The sequence below is a fragment of the Meriones unguiculatus genome, chromosome 21, assembly GCF_030254825.1.
Source record: "Meriones unguiculatus strain TT.TT164.6M chromosome 21, Bangor_MerUng_6.1, whole genome shotgun sequence".
In the NCBI taxonomy this organism is placed as follows: domain Eukaryota; kingdom Metazoa; phylum Chordata; class Mammalia; order Rodentia; family Muridae; genus Meriones; species Meriones unguiculatus.
The window spans coordinates 23821402-23838395 of record NC_083368.1 but is presented as its reverse complement, the minus strand read 5'-3'; the positions used below and the strand labels follow the sequence as shown (position 1 = coordinate 23838395).

General features: G+C 37.6%; 1 protein-coding gene across 5 annotated transcripts in view; it reads left to right on the top strand.

The window, feature by feature from the left end:
- The first annotated feature begins 1889 nt into the window (after positions 1–1889).
- Hgf (hepatocyte growth factor) overlaps positions 1890–16994 on the top strand; it is a 69053-nt gene continuing 53948 nt past the window's right edge. The window contains exons 1-5 of one of the 5 annotated variants that reach the window (XM_060373747.1): positions 1890–2047; positions 2227–2416; positions 9054–9219; positions 13005–13117; positions 14616–14730. In XM_060373747.1, coding sequence (XP_060229730.1) covers positions 2326–2416; positions 9054–9219; positions 13005–13117; positions 14616–14730 — 485 coding nt within the window. In that variant the 5' untranslated portion in view covers positions 1890–2047; positions 2227–2325. Of the gene's footprint in view, positions 2048–2137; positions 2417–9053; positions 9220–13004; positions 13118–14615; positions 14731–16994 lie in introns of those variants that run through there. The other 4 variants (XM_060373742.1, XM_060373743.1, XM_060373744.1 and 1 more) reach the window with 4 other exon arrangements.

Sequence of the window (16994 nt, the reverse complement as noted above, 5' to 3'; positions counted from 1 at the left end):
AAATGCTTTTATTAACAGATATCAGTTATGATAATAAAATTATATCAAATATAATATGGGATTCATTATGACATTTTGACATGAGTACATAATGATCAAATTTACCCTCAAATTATCTTCTTCCTGTCCCTTCCCTTCTCTGCTGTTCTTCTTTTCTTCCCATGGAATCTCCTTTCTACTTCTGAAGTGTTTGTTCTTTTGTGAAGGATGGGGTGACATAATGCATTTTATTAGGAACGCTCACAAGAGTGTGGCCAAAGAAAAAAATGTTAGTTCTTCAGCAACTATTCACTGACAAGACTCAGGGTGGTCAAGGTCCTCATAGCCTTTTTCTAACCTGTAAGTCCCAGGACTCTCTCTGAGAGAGGAGACACAAACAGGAAGTCTGATAGCTTTACTCCATTCCAGTCTACCTACTGAAATTGACAAGAACATTTGTTTCCAAAAAAAAAAAAAAAAAAAAAAACTTTTCTTCCCGACAAAGCGCTAGAGATGCTCCAGGTGACTCAGAGCCATGGGAAACTGAGATGTATTAACAAAGGTCAATGGACTCTTTCAAAAGTAAAATAGATAACTGGGACATTGGAGGGAAACTGAAAACAGTGTGTTTGGATTAGCTTCTATATGAAAAAGTGAGGAAAGAAAAAATCGATAGGAAACAGGTAAGATGAAGTAGATCCTTCAACAGGGCTGAAGAAAAGACTCAGCAGTTAGGTTAAGATCACTGCTTTTTCCAGATTTCCTGGGTTCCAGGGCAACCATCTGCAACAACAGTTCTAGGGGCTCTGATGCCCTCTTTTGGCTTCTGCAGGCAGCAGGCACACATTCTAGTAAAACACTCATACACATAAATTAAGCAAGAAAATCCTTCAAAAGAGTTCTGCTTCATGGTTAGATGTGCCACAGCCTGAAGAACCTATCAGGATAGCTTTCTGTCTTTCTTTCTTCTCTCTCCTTCTCATTCTCCCTCCTATTCTTTCTTCTACCTTCCTGCCTTCTTTCCTTCCTCTTCTCTTTTCTCACCTCTCCCTCTCTTCTTTTTCTCCTTTCCCCCAACCTTTCCTCCTCTCTTGTTTCTGCAGGTGTGCTGGAGGAAGGCTAAGAGAACTGCCTTTTCTGGTAGATGTGGAGAAAGCCATCTTGCTACTGACTTGAATTTTGCCCCTGGTTACCTCTCTAGGGCAGGCTTCAGGAGAGAAGGTCTCACAGTCTGTTGACTTTCTCTTTCTCTCTAGAGGATCTAGCTCTTATGGGTATCTGTCTCAGAAACACACAGAGGCAACTATTCCTCCAAAACCATTAGAAAGACAGTATTCTGTCCTCTGACGTATCAGAGCACCCTCTTGGTGTTGTAATAAAAGGAGAAGTCTGGGCAATGATCTCACCAAAACGTGATACTCAGGGATCAGAGCCCCTCCACCCCCTGCAAGTTCTTTTTTTTCCCTCCCCTCAGACGGAGTAATATTGTGGGGGTGTGCAAGAGAAAAGAGATACAGACATCATTTAGGAATTAAAATAGCTCAAGGGATCTCAAGTGAAAGTCTTACTGCATTCATACTGACATGTGAACATATCTGACTGTGTACAAGGTCAAAAAGACCAGCATCTTTGCTTGTTTCTGCTGTTACTTATTGTCATCCCTCAAGGCCACTCCCTTTTCTTACCTGCCCTCTTTCTACTTAGGCTGACCTGGGCTCTGCCCCACTGGCTCCCTCCCTCTGCTCTTGCTCTCTCTAAAAAACCAGGGAACTGGGGTCAGTGTTCATCCCTGGATCTCTCCAGCACTGTAAACTGGCAGAGGGTTCATTTGGCAGAAGGACTGCTTGGTTTTCTTCTTACGCTGCTTCCCCTTCCTCTTTTCCCACATAGATATGTAAACACATGCATTTTCCTGCTCAAACGGGGTGAATTGGTGTTCTGCCTGTGCCTTGACTTAGCGATTGGGCTGAGCCTTACTCCTCCCTTCCCTACTCGGATAGGAGCCACAAGGATCTGGAGCTCAAGCTTCCAAATTGCAGCTGGCCTCGGGCCAGGTGACCTTTGCTTTGTAAGTTTCTTGGGGGGGGGGCGGGAGTGCGTGGAGGGGGGAGCTGGGATCTGTTGCTTGGGGGGGGGTTGAGGAAAGGAAGGGGCTGGAAGAGAGTTAAGGGCTGTTGTTAAACAGTTTCTTACCGTAAGAGGGAGTTCAGACCTAGATCTTTCCAGTTAATCACACAACAAACTTAGCTCATCGCAATAAAAGCAGCTCAGAACCGACCGGCTTGCAACAGGATTCTTTCAGCCCGGCATCTCCTGCAGAGGGATCAGCCTGCTCGAACTGCAAGCATGATGTGGGGGACCAAACTTCTGCCGGTCCTGTTGCTGCAGCATGCCCTTCTGCACCTCCTCCTGCTTCCTGTCGCCATCCCCTTTGCAGGTAAGTTTACTCCTGCTTCATGGAGATTGTGATTCCTTTAAGTCTCCTGCTGACCTTGCTCTTTCCTTCCAAGAAACTCTCTAGCCTATTTCCAGCATCCTTTCTTAATTCCATGTGTGGTGTGGGGCTTCCAAACCTCTCATTATGCTTTCTTTTGACATTCCTTCTGTTTCGAAAAAAACATGTAAAATAATTAACATCCCTCAGTGACCCCCCCCACCCCCACCAGGCCCCACCTCATTTAGCTAAGCAGTCCGGAATTATGGGATAGGAATGAAGTGCTAACACTGGCTGGAACTTTCCTGGTTTGGCCAAGTTTAGAAACGAAGGCAGATTTTGAATTGAAGAGAGGAGACTGATTATCAATCTAACCAGGGACTCATGATTTCCCAAAAGGAGAATTTCCTATAAGGGTCTAGCCAGTCAACCCTCAGGTCCAAATCATGACAGTATGCAGGTCTTCATTTGGAGGAGGCAGATTAAGCTCTGAGTACATGCATGTTATAAAAATGAAACAGAAAGCTTTCCCTTCCAAGCTCCCCTTCTCTCCGGGGTATGGATGATTGCCCTTGATGCTGCAGTGCAGGGAAGAACACTTCTGTGACTTGGAGGGATGCAGCAGAATTGTCCCTCTGTCCTCCAATTTGCAGACTGGGGAGGAGACACTCGGACTGGTTCAGATTTCCTGGGCATTTAGGGATCACATCTGCTGGTATAGGAAGTTTTCTCTTATTATCAAGAGTAGAGGAAACATCTGTATTAGTTGTGTTATGATTGTACTGGATGCCAGCAGGAGAAGGCACTGAACTTTAGGGTAGGCACAGAGAAATAAAGACTGTAAATAATAAATAAATGCCCAGATAGCAGATAGGTGACCTTTTAAAATTGAGAAAACAAAGAAACACCTTAGTAATTTGGAATGGAGTTCACTATGATAATTATCACACCTCTGGTCTAGTATCTGATGTAATACAAGAAATAGCCAGTGCTAGTTAGAAATATTGAACCCACCTGTTTCTTCTGCATTGGGAAAAAAAAAAGACACGATGGTAATGATTCTTTGATGGGGTATAGGTAAAGATTCCTGAAGAAATGGAAAAGAACTTAAAGATATGTCATATGAAAGTAGATCTTTAAGACATTGCTAGTTTAGGGATGTTAGCATGAGTTTTAATCTTGGTCCTATTTGCTTGTTTCCCTTTTCAAAGATTAAAATGTTGTTGCCTTAAAGTGTGGTTACCTGAGCTCAGCTGAGCTAATGTAAGATCTCAGTTTAGAAAACCCAAACAGTAGATCGACCATAGACAATGTCTATTTGTTTTTTGGCTTGCATTATGGAGTTTTGGCAGGAGATATACATTTGTAATTATATTTCACTTTGGCTAACATTGAAATGACTGCGTTTCCTGAGCATACAGAGAGTAGCCTGAAAGTGTGCTGGCAAGCCAGGAGAGGCCCGTTGGGAATTACAGATATATGTTATGAATAATTCCTGAAATGGATACTGCTAAAATTGTCATCAAAAGAGGGCCCACCTTTTTGTGTTTGCAACCTTGCTTTAACAGTTTTCCTGTTTTAAACAACTTCCATCATGGAGATGGGCAGCTTTCTCAGAAAATGCAATTAGAATTTGTTCCTTGAAATTTTGTTTACTCTTGAAAATTTAGTTTGTTGTTGCTACTTGAGTGGTTATTCGTCAGAAAGTAAAAGAATGCTCTATTTTTATTGTTATTATTTTGTATGGAGTCATGAACAGAAGGCATTATATGCAGATACTTTATTAAGAAGTTTCTTGAGAAACATTTGAAATGGATGATCCAAGGAGCTTTGATAGCAGTTGATGTACCACATAGAATTTCTGTCTGTTCCCTTATACTAAATCCTTTAAGCGATTATTGGATACTCTGATTAGGAAAATTAAACATTAAATGAATGCCTGATACCCAAGGGAACAAAGGTGAGCAAATGGGTAGGAACCTGTATTTGTCAAGCTACACTGCTAAGGGTTAAGTTGCAAAGTGAAATTCACTTAGTTCTGAGAAAACCTGTATTCTCTGATTCTCTGGCACGTGAAAATCAAGGTTTGAACATCATAATTGTATCTTTGGAATTGAATGAACTCAGTTAGTTAAGGAACTTAACGGAAATTTCTGAATTCTAAGTGAAAGAAATACATTAATCCTTTCCCCTTAGACTGAAGTCAGCAACGCTGCAATCAGCTCAAACATACTTTTGAAGCTTCATTTGGCTAAGTAATAAAAACTAACCAACACTAGCCAAAAGCAAAACAAAACAAAATTTCTGTGCTAGAAACTGTCGTTACAGCATATTTAAGGGTTTATTAGTTTAGTGTTTAAGCCAGTTCTAAGGTATTTGGTACCCAAGTCAAGGATGAGAAGATGAGTCACAGCATGCATGACTGGTAGCCTTGTCAGGAGATTCCGAGTTGCCTGAAATGCTGATGTCAGAAGGTGTAAGAGGTGTTCCAAAAAAGACCTACAGACAGCAAGGGAAGGTCACCTATTAGGACTGGTGTACTGGGTCCCTGGTGGGAGCCTAGATTGTAATTGACAGAGCAAGATGGTATAAAATAATAGCACTGATGCCATATTGTAAATATTGGAGGCAACAGCTGAATGTTTTGCATGAACAGGACATAGTAGTTACAACAGGAGTAGTTACACTTCAATGTGGTTACTTGCTGTGTGGAAAAGAGTCCCAGGCAGAGAAGGGCAGAGGAGAGGGAGAGCAGGATGGGGCATGAACAGTAAGGAATTCCAGAAAAGGAAGTAGAAAGGAGGGGAAGACTTGAAACCTCACTATGATCACTTTATTCTACAAATCTTCTGGAGACAGAGGATTAGGTTACTTCTTAGCTACCAGTACTTACCAAATCTGCTAGTCTCTTCCTTCTCACTGTCTTCATTTGCCATGAGATTAGCTTCTCTAAAAAGGGTAAGCACATTACTGTCCAACAGTGAAGTCTGAGTCCTACAGAGAAACAGTAGAAAGCGGGGTTTCTTTTAGTGATTCTGTCTTTAGGAGTTAAAAGTCTCCAGTTACAACCATTAACATCCATCAGTTATTTTAAAACTTTCATCTTAACATCTTGCCAGTGCAAACTGTTAATTGCTAATCATGTGGGTAAGGTTCTTGGTTTGTGGTGTTTTTTGTTTTTTTGGCTATGGGGAGCCAGATTCCTGCTCTTTCCACACCCTGCAAATCCTTTCTTTGCATTACTTTCCTTTGAAGTCCATGGTTCTTCCACACAGAAGAAAATATATGAGGTACTGAGAGAAATGAGTGTGAGGCCCAGGGACCAGAGGGAAAAAAATGTGTCTTTCTTCAACCACCTTGATATGCTTGACCCTGCTTTTTGTTTGTAGGTTTTCACTAGGATCCTTATGGCTTTAGTTCTAAAACAGAGACTTCAGGTTATTCAGGAAAGGCGCCTTCCAGAATATTTTCCTAAGCTGGGAGCAGAGAAAGGAACACAATTTAAAATATAGGAAAGCTTGACAGATTTGCAGCACTTTCTTATCTTTGATTTCATTTCAGTTTTCTGTTTATACACTTTAACTAACAGACACATTAAGAAATAGTAGAGAAAAATCTGATATAAACATATTTTTGAGTTTTTTTCCCCCCAAATTAAGCTTGGCTTTTTAATTGTTTTTGGCAAAACAAGCATTAGTTGATACATGTGGAAGAGAGTGAAATCTATTTTCAGTGAAGGAATTTCATTTTCATATGCTGAGTTTGAATGACTTCTGTTCTGACTTTATTTTCTCTTATTGAAGAAGAAATCAGTTTTATAGATGCATGGATTAAATGATGTATAGGTACTCTAAATTTCATAGTTTTGAGTAATTAGTTACTGATCCAGTATACAGACTGAGTTATGAGGGAAAGTTCACATGTCCTGGTGCCGAGGGGTTCTTAGTATCTGGTTCTGATTGGTCCTTATTAGCACTGAAGCACTGTCTTTTCTATTTATTGCACAATAAAGGGAGATTAGGGATTTATTTATTTTTCAGAATGCTTTTTGATCTTTAGTTATGGAAGTCTTACTAGCAAGCAAGAGTAGCTTGTTTTATGAGGCAAAACCATCCATTAACACATTTCAATAGGACAACTGAGGATCTGTAAAACTAATCAGAGCCAATGGCTACAGAGACCTCTTTTCTACAGAACAGTCTTCACTCTTACTTTTATATGGCAATGAGCAGAGCCTCTGTTTTGACTGATAATTACTAAAATGCCTTAGGAATTTAATGCTGATAATTAGCTATTTTGAAGCTACTTTTATGTTCTTATTTAACCCTTAGACAGATACAAAAGCACACTGTACATAAGACCAATGCCATATTTTTGGCTGGCAGAATTTACATATATGTATTATATGTATATACATATATATATGTATATGTATTATAGTCAATTTTGGCTGAAGTTATTTTTAAAATAGATCCTTCTCAATGTACACTCCTATCACTTACAGAAAATATTTAAATTTATAAGGAATTAAATTATTATCATACTGTGAAGTAATCAGGAGTACCAAAGAAGTAGTGAAATAAGGTCACAGGAGGAGAAAGTTATGATGGAAAATTATCTCCCATCAATGAGATTCTATGACAGAAATGTCAATCAGAAAAGCATCATGCCTTTCTTTCTTGTAAGAATAGCAGTTATATTGGAAATTAAGTGATGAAATTTCTAAAACAATACCAAAACTCTAAAGAAATAATTTTCTGTCAATTCTAATTGTGTTCTCGAATTTTACTTAATGATTTTAGCTCAAACAACTCCATGTGTTAACTTAGCCTTCCTTTTATAGATTGACCAATTGTCTTAACTTTTTACCTAATTAACATCATTTGGCAAGTCAATAAAAATCTCAGCTTCAGCTGACTGTCAATGTTATGAAAGGAATTTGGACCCCACACTCATTAAATAATGTACTATTAATAACATTCAATAATACATTAAAAACTATTAACAGCATGGATGACATAACATAAATGGTATAGATTATTTGATTGAATGTATACAACAAAGTTTTTTTTGTTGTTGTTGTTTGTTTGTTTAAACAGAATCTCTCACATCATAGCAGTTCTATCTTATGGGCCAAGAAAAGCATCCCTCTGGGGATTTGTTGGAGTCTGTGCTCTGGAAGTTTGTAAAGAACTAGGACTTTAGGGACTTCACATTTTTTGTCTTTTTGTAGACTTGAGGTTAGGTTAAACAATACTGAGCAGCATCAGCGTGCTAGGTCAACTAAAAGGAGCCAGCGATTTCTGGCAAACAGGTGTGATGCCGCTCTTGGTCACATTTCCACGTTTTCTGCACAGAAAGCTTCGTCCTCTTTGCTTCACACTTTTCACCACATTTGAAGACGGGGAATGCATTTCCTGCTGTGGCATCCAAGCTTCTCTTCCACTGATAGCTTGGAACCAAATCTGCGGGAAATGTTTATAAATCACATTTCCACATACATTCTTAGCAATTCTTAGATAAAAGATGACAGCGTAAGTGGTGCCGAGTGCTAGCTCCAAAGCAAGGCCTCGGGGTCTCCAATCTGAACCCTTCAATGTAGTCAGTTAATTTCTCCCTATGCCTTTAGTTACCTCCAGCTAAAAAATAAACGTATTCAACTGCCATTGTGATAAGTGCTATTATATTAATTGACATGCAGATGTGCATAGCTCCAAACTTGTTACACAACATTTAGGTGATAGGTGACTGGTCCTTATTATTTGACTAGTATTAGATTGGTGTACTTTTTAGAAAATTAAGAATAAAAGAACCAGTTCTTTTTACTTTCAAATTATGCAAAAAATGTAAGAACTTCAGGATGTCTTGCTTCTGTTTTTCAGGTATATATTAAGTTCCATGCTATCTATGGGTCTTTCCCATTCATGAAGAAAAATGGATTTGTTACATTAAAGGCTAAAGCTTCACATACATTTGATTAACAGTGTTTGGCCTGGTTTCAACATAAATAGTTTCATGAAATTGAGAAATAGTGTCCCCAACACTGTATGCATTTTGTACAAAAACAAGAGGAAAGGGGCAAAAATATGTATAATATGAAGCACTCAAGGGCAAGTCAGAAGAATGTACCCACTGCAGGGCTTTTAGTGAGGAGTGTCTCACTTGTCTTTGCATAGATTTACCTGTCTAGCACTGCAGCTTCCATGAGAAACCAGTGTAGGGGAGAATGAACAGTTTAGTTACAAAGCATGACATGCTATGCTTCCGGCTCTGATACTTGATTCTCTGTTGTCTGGAGAGCAGTGTTTCTTTAGGGTGAGTTTTGTCCTAATTTTGAAATAATTATTCTTTAGGGTTATTTCTTCTTTGGGGTGAACTTTATCCCAATTTTTCAATGTATCTTTCATTTGAAATGATGTAGATTAATGAATTTACATAGCAAGTATCTGTTTTTACATAATTATAGTGTTCATCTCTCTTGCTTTTATACATCCTCACCCAAGTCTATCCTACTGCCTAGAGGTATACTGTGTTGCCCTATAAAATCATTATCTTGAAGATGTTCCTTAAGGAATTTCCTCCTCCATAATCATCAAAAGCATTTCTTTCACGATGAATTATTTAATTTTTGTATTGCTAGAAGGACAGAAGAAAAGAAGAAATACACTCCATGAATTCAAAAAGTCAGCAAAAACTACTCTCATCAAGAATGACCCATTAATGAAGATTAAAACAAAAAAGATGAACTCTGCAGATGAATGTGCCAACAGATGTAGCAGAAATAAGGGCTTATCATTCATTTGCAAGTAAGTCACTTCATTTTGCATATTGAATAATTTTCCAATAAAGAAAGTATATAATATAATATTTTCTCTTCCCTTTTTGTAGCCAATGCAATTAGTCCTTTAGAATAAATTTGACTCTAGCTTTAACTCATTACAACAGCAGATATAGCTCTCAGCCGATGGAAACACTGAATGAGTATGAAAGGCTCTGAAAACAGTTTTCCAAAGTACACAGTTGCTTTGGCTGTGGATCTTGAACAATTAACACTGAACTAAAATCCAGTTCAATTGACTTCTCTCTTAGTGTCATTCTAAGATATTGTGTCTCTTGTTTTCTTCCATAGCAGATCAGTGGAAGGATTTTCTGGTTAGGAACTGGGCAACAGCCAAAATCTACTGCAACTTATGTCATGTCTGTTGGGATTTAAATAAAAGGTGTTGAGAGAATTATATAAAAACCTAGAGTGACTGGTGTCAGCAGCAGAGAGTGCTTCAAAGAAGTTAGGGGAGAGTGATGAGAAAGGTTTGCTGGAAAGTGATGGAGCCACTCAGAGGCTTGGGGTTGCTTCAAGTAGAGAAGTTCTTATCACCTGAAAGCTCCCCTTATTATTTTGTCAGTGACCTCAGAGGAGAAACCTTACAGTTTTGACATAGCAAGGTGAAAATTTCCTGCCAGTATTCTTCCAAATGACCATAAAAACACATTTCCTGAAAAAGTGTGGTGGTACACCCTATAATGCCTCAACACAGGAAGCCAGTCACTCTGAGTTCAAAACAGGCCTTGATACAAAGCTGCACACACACACACACACACACACACACACACACACACACACACACTCACTCCCCACTGACACTGCCTGTTTTTCAAAAACATATTTTTTTTTCTTCGTTTATTTTCTATTCTCTCCCTTAAAAAAATAACATTGTATAGCTGGGTGCTGGAGTGATAATTTGGTGGTTTAAGAGTACTTGCTGCTTTTGCAAAGGACATGATTTGATTCTCAGAACCCACATCAGAGATCTCACCGTCAGCTGTAACCAATTCCAGGGTATCTGATGTCCTATTTTGGCTTCCAAAGGCACCTGTACAAGTGTGATACATATACACTCCGGCACACACACACACACACACACACACACACTCTCTCTCTCTCTTACAATAAATTAATTGTTAAAAAAAAAGATTACATAGCTGCGATGTAGCTCAGCATAGTGGTGGCGTGCTTGTTTAGAACACGAAAGGCCCTGAATTTTGTTCATAGTTTTAAGAAATGAGATTTTCACAAAAAAATATCAATGTTCAATTCTTACATATTTTATTTTCACAGTGGCCTTTTTATGGGAATAAAAAGTTCAGAGATCTCTTGGTGAGAAATTCTCATTAAGTCTTCCCTGTCTCAAAGAAATGATGATTATGAGTCTGTAGGGAAGGGCATGGTCACAGAGGGTCTTCAGCAGGCTCAGGCAGAAGAAAGACTATCTCATTTCTATTTTTAAAGCCAAACTGCCACTCTCAGAAAGACATTTCCTGGCATCAGTAGTGGGAATTGGATTTGTAAGCTTATCCTGAGGATATTTGTGTTTCGTTCTGACTTTTGTATAAAAGCCTTGAGATTGGGGAAAATAAAGGAGGAAAAATTACTCTCAGTCAACATCTGAGCTGTGTAAATTCATGAAGACTGCTGTTGGCAACTGTGTCTTCCCTCCTCAGGGTTGAAGGATATAGGACTGTCAATAGGAGAAGCACATTTCAGTGTGGACTTTTAGTGGTGAGAATAAAAATTAGGATAAGGTAAATGTAGAGAAAAGTTTAGCATAGGGAATGTGATGTTCTCACACACTTCTTATGGAAGTGTAAAATAATATAGAAACATGTTTTTGAGAGACTGCTCTTAGAGGAAAAGAAAAAGTTCTGTAAACTAGAAATCATACTTTTCCAGTTGAAATTGCTTTAAAAATTTAAAGTACTTTTTGGCATTTATCAGTTTGTTTTTGCAAATACTAGTAATGGGAAAAGCAAGATATTGGCTACAAGAATGATGGGGACATGGCATTTTGACATCTTCTATAAGACCGTGCATTGAAAGCATATTCTCTAGTGATAATAGGTTTTGAAATAAAATGCGTATGCAGATAAACTTATTTAGGGAACACTGACTTAGAAAGATAGCATCCTTACAGTTGGATTTGCATTCTCTTTAGTAAAGTCGACATTTTATGATTCACCAAACAAAGATATTATATGTGACAGTTTTCAAACATTTCATTTCAGAATTTTCTTTCCTAAGACACTCTCTAGGGGGTTGTGATTTGCTTAACACATTTTTTTCCACAAAAATATCTTATATGTTTACAATGTACCTTGGTCATATCCAGCTCCAGTGCTTCCAACTCTTCTCAGGGTTCCTAGAGCATCTTCCTCCCAAATTCCTACTATGTTCAATTTGTAGGACTTATCTACATGATTGGCTTTGGGCTATCCACTGAGATACATGCATTCTACCAGTAACTATATCCCTGAATGAACAATTAACCTTACTCCCTTATTAGCTATCAACTGGCAATGGCCTCTCAGGTTTTTTTTTTTTATGTTTTTTTGTTTTGTTTTTTTTTTTTTTTTTTTGGTTTGTTTGTTTGTTTTTCAAGACAGGGTTTCTCTGTGTAGACTTGGCTCTCCTGGACTCAAACTCACAGAAATCCTCCTGCCTCTGCCCCATCAAGTGCTGAAATTACAGGCCTGTGCCACCATACCTGGCTTCCATGCTGGAATCTTCAACTGGCTTGGTCTAGTGTAGGCAGCAAGAGCTGCTATGAATTCCTATATGGAAGAGTCAGTTTGTGTCCAAGGAACATAATTTAATAGCTCTGCTCTCCATCTTCTAGCTTTGCTCCCCCCACCCCACTTTTCTATGCTGTTTCATGAGCCTAGGCAGTGGTGGGTTCCTGCAGTCACTTATTCTCGATGCTTTGGACAGGATGAGTCTGTGCATTAAGCATTGCCTAATTCCATAAGAAGTTTCTTCGCCTGAGACTAGAAGCAGCACAAAGCTATCTGTGTCTGAAGCCTGAGTACTTGGCCCAAGGCAGCATAAGGAATACAATTTGAGTTATTTTATTTGAAGGACTGAGGGCTGAATCTAACTCCTTGTCCACACTAGGGAATCCCTCCCACTGATCCATATTTCTAGGCATTTCACATTTTTGTTTTGTTTTGTTTTGCTTTGAGGCCAGGTATTGCAAAGTTGTTCATATCTGCCTTAAACTTACTCTGTAGCCTATATAGGCCTCAAATATATTACTCCAATCTCAGCATTAACATAGTTGGAAATGCAAGGCTATATCATGAGGCCCAGAAGATACATCATTTTAGAATATATGTGTATACTTAAACTTTGTAAGCTAATTATGATATCTCAAATATAATCATTTGCATATGAATACAAACAAAATTTCTAACTAACTGGGCACTTACAAACATAGTAAAAGCCTTCTGAAATAATCTGGGTATTGTTATTTTTGTAATGATTTACTTGGTGAAGCCTTTATTTTTCTATAGAGATTATTGTCAAAACTTCCTACAGGATATTGATTTGGTTTTCTAATCTGTACCTACAAAACCTTCATTTTGTCTTTCTTATTTGCTCCATCAAAATAGGAAACACACACACACACACACACCACTGTATTATTTTGCTATGTAATAATGCCTCATTCTATGTGTCATCCTTGGTAAACCATATGCCCATTAAAAAAAATCTGTTAAATTGTAGTATTCCTTCTTTTCATTCAGCTATCTTTTTCAGGGCCTTTGTTTTTGATAAGACAAAAAAACGATGCTTCTGGTTCCCTTACAATAGTATGTCAACTGGAGTGAAAAAAGGGTTTGGCCATGAATTTGACCTCTATGAAAACAAAGGTAATTGCATTCTTCATAAGAGTTACATAGCCAAATAAAGGATAAAGCATAATTGTTATTTCTTGCCACACAGGTCTTCCCTGCAGATGTTTTGGTCATATTCTGATCTGTGTCACAGTCAATCATTGATTAAGATTGAGGAAAGTGGAAACCTGACTATATGATGGCTGTTAGTATATAACTTTTAGTGAAAGGCTGTGTTCTCCAGACTTCCCTTAATTTAAATCCTTCCCCTCCTCAGTCCGTCTTTTCTGCATTCATATTCTAACATGTCAGTTAGGTTTTTAGATCAAGGTACCTTGTATTGTGGCAAACTGTACGGTTAAGACAGTAAGATATTTTAAATTATAACAACTTTATGTAGCTCATGTCATAATGGTGGTTGGTGTTGACAAAGCATGGACATTTCAGGAAAATAAGTTGGATTCATATATACGTGCATGAAAAGTTGTTTGAGTGAGGAATTGAAATTGTTTCTTAATTTGTCTATTATGTGGTATCATATTACATATGATATGGTAGATAAAGTATTTATACAATTTAAAAGCAAAAATATACCAATGGGGCAATTACAGAATATTAAAGATACATTTTACAGATTAAATATTCCATCACATAAAAGAACAATTATGAATTGAAAATAATCCTTTTTATTAACTTTTTTACAAAAAAGAACATTGTGCCCTCTAGAATTAGAATATGGATGCCAAATATAGATACCTTTATGTTGATTGAATGGATGTTTAAATAAAAGCTAATAGCAGAAAATAAGACAATTTTTATATATCCTCAAAATTTCACATATCTGAGCTGCAATTAGTGATCAGACTCTTTTTTGTTCAATCTTTTCCTAGTTGGCTAGCTGCACATCCAATTGTCTGATCACTAATATGCTCATGTTTAGAAGTCAGTTTTCTAAATTAGAAATGAAATATTAGCAAAAGTATGGTGGATAATAATTAACCCAGTGTAGATATTTCATGCAAACACATACACACCCACACCCACACACATACAGGGAGCGAGAGAGGGGCAGAGAGAGGGAATAAGACAACAAGACACAAGACAAAACAAACCCACATGGTTTTACTGTGCTAGATAAGACAAATCAATTCATTTTCTTACATTTTATTTCAAACTTTAAAGTAGATTTGTAAGTTACTTGAGGTTTTTTTTTTAAGTCTATTTATTCAATCAAGTCACTTGGCCTACCCTGTTGAATATGTAGAATTATCCAAATTAAGGATGAAGAATAATCTGCAGTTAGCCTGTACCATATACTATTCTGTATCACTGTATTATTATTCTGTATTATTTTGTATCATTGTATTACATTAAAAATACTAGTAGAAGGTTTAGGCAAGAGCTTCCAGTGTTGTTGGAAACAGTTTCCATGAGTTAATGATTTACAGGCTCGAGTGGATTCTTATTTTTCCCCTCCAGTAAGTACAACCTTGTTTCGCATAGCTCTAATACTTTTGTCTATGTTCCTCAATAGACTATATTAGAAATTGCATCATTGGTAAAGGAGGCAGCTACAAGGGGACCGTATCGATCACTAAGAGTGGCATCAAGTGCCAGCCGTGGAATTCCATGATCCCCCATGAGCACAGGTAAGAACAGCATGAAGAAAAGAGGGAACATCCTCACCTGTCTGCATGTGAACAGTTGCTCTTATTTGTCCTCTGGGATAACACTGCCCTATCGTCACTTAGTCAAGGCTAGCCCAAAGCTTATGTGAATTCATGCTTAATTCGTAGAAAAAGATTTTTAAAATTTTATTGTTTAAATGTGGTCTGACAGTTTTGGTTTTACCTCAGTGTCTCAATTTGTAGATATTATTGGAAAGCATACTCTCTGCTTCTTTGCCTGCGAGAGGGTACTAGGAATTCATGGAAAAACCTTGATTTGGACTCATGATCTCATCAAGGGTGTTTTTACACTTCAGTAAATCTCAGCTTTGACTGAATGATAAAATGACCCACTGAAAACCTTGGAATCTCCTACTACCCAAGGTACAAACAGACCAATTAAATTAGAGCCTGTAGAGTAGGGGTGGGGATAAGGCTCCAGGGTATCTTAGGCTCCCAGATTTGTTCTGAAGTGTCAATAAAGCTGAGAGCCAGGACACAAACCCATCTCACCCCAGGTTGCCCATCTTCCTCACCTTTATGTCATCTGTTGCCTAAAGTCTCGGGAAAGATTTTTTTTTTTCTTGGACACAAAATGTTTACACTGAAGAGAACTTTATTAACTAGAGCAAAAGAATAGTATCTGAAGGTCAAAAAAGGATAATATTCATAGGTTTCTGGGATTTTAATCCTCATGGAAAGAAACATAAGCATTTCACAGGTACTCGAAAGCTAAATGGGTCTATGATCTCCAGGCACATTTCACAAATAATTTCAGTAAGAACTCAAATGGTTTTAAACAGCTCTACCTGGTTAGAAACTTCAGTAGATGGTTTAGTTTACCATGTCCATGTTCCCAGTAGACTATTAACTAGACTATTTCATACATTCCTTAGACAAATAACAGAGTGAACAGTTTTGTGTTCTTAGTTAGATAGTGTAAATGTAGCCCCCAAAACTTAGCGCTTTAACAAACAACCTTAGTGTCTTCAGGATTTTACAGATGGTAAGTGGTGTTGCCCATATAGAAGCCCCGTCTGTTTTACATTGCATCCAGTACACACAGCAACCTCCAGGATGCTATAGTGTATGTGCTGTGACTTGTCTCTAATAGCAAAATGTGATGTTCATTCCTTTCATCCTTTTAAAAAGCATATTTTTGCAAGACGATTGATTTTGTTTTAGTAAGCAGATATGAGTTAACCGACTGATGTATAAAATAAAATTTAAGTTGTCCCATGACATAATTTAATGTTTGGGCTTCGCCTTATAAATGCTGGCTAGTGACTGTCCAAGTTGACAGGTTCTGTAGTGTTTCAATAATAGGAAACAAGACACTTTTCAAGTTATACAATGGTTATAAAGGAATGTCTCTGAAACATGGAATTACCACTAGATTAGAAAGCAAATATTACAATTAGTTTTTGTCCTCCCTTGGGGGTATTCATACTGAAGATAAGAAGATAACCCATTGGTTGTATAGTTAGACCTAGCTTTTCACAAACAAATGAATACCATAAAAATTAGTCCTACCTTAGACCAGAAGTGTGTACTGGACTCCCTGTGAGAGGTTGTATTTCAACCTCAATTCTTTATGATTGTCATTCTCTTTTAGAGGAGTAAATGTGAAATAGTTCTCCCTGGGAACTGGCTTTCCTATCCAATCAGATATTTTGCCAAGGAATGTTTCCTTGTGATTTAGAACTCTACAGCTGAGAGTATCTTGTATATTATTCACATCCCTTTTTATTTACTGAGGGCAATATTTAATTTTCATCAACTAGCAGTTTTATTGGAATAGCTTCATGATAGCTTAACACTTTCAAATTAGGTGATAACTAAAGATTAATTTTATGGGCAATGGAAAAAAGAAATATGTTTTTGTTGAGCAGAGTGATTTATTGTTGACTTTCTAAATTGAAGTATTTTACAAATGGCTTAATGGAAAGATGATGATAGATGTTGAAATTAGTATAAAGCTTAACAGAAAATCAGGTGACCTGATATCTACATCTATACCCTTCGCTGGCCTCCTAGCATTCATTAGTGAAGCAGATGATAGAATGGATCATGTTTCCTATGAACACAGTTTATATTAAAAGCGGGAGAAAGTGGGGGGAGGGAGCTAGCACCCAGAAATCTAGTTTATAGTTTAGAGTATATTTGGACATAACCCAGTTTTAAGTATTTCTTCACTTATCTCTCTCAAACATTGCTAACAGCAAGGACAGAGATAAAAATAGTAT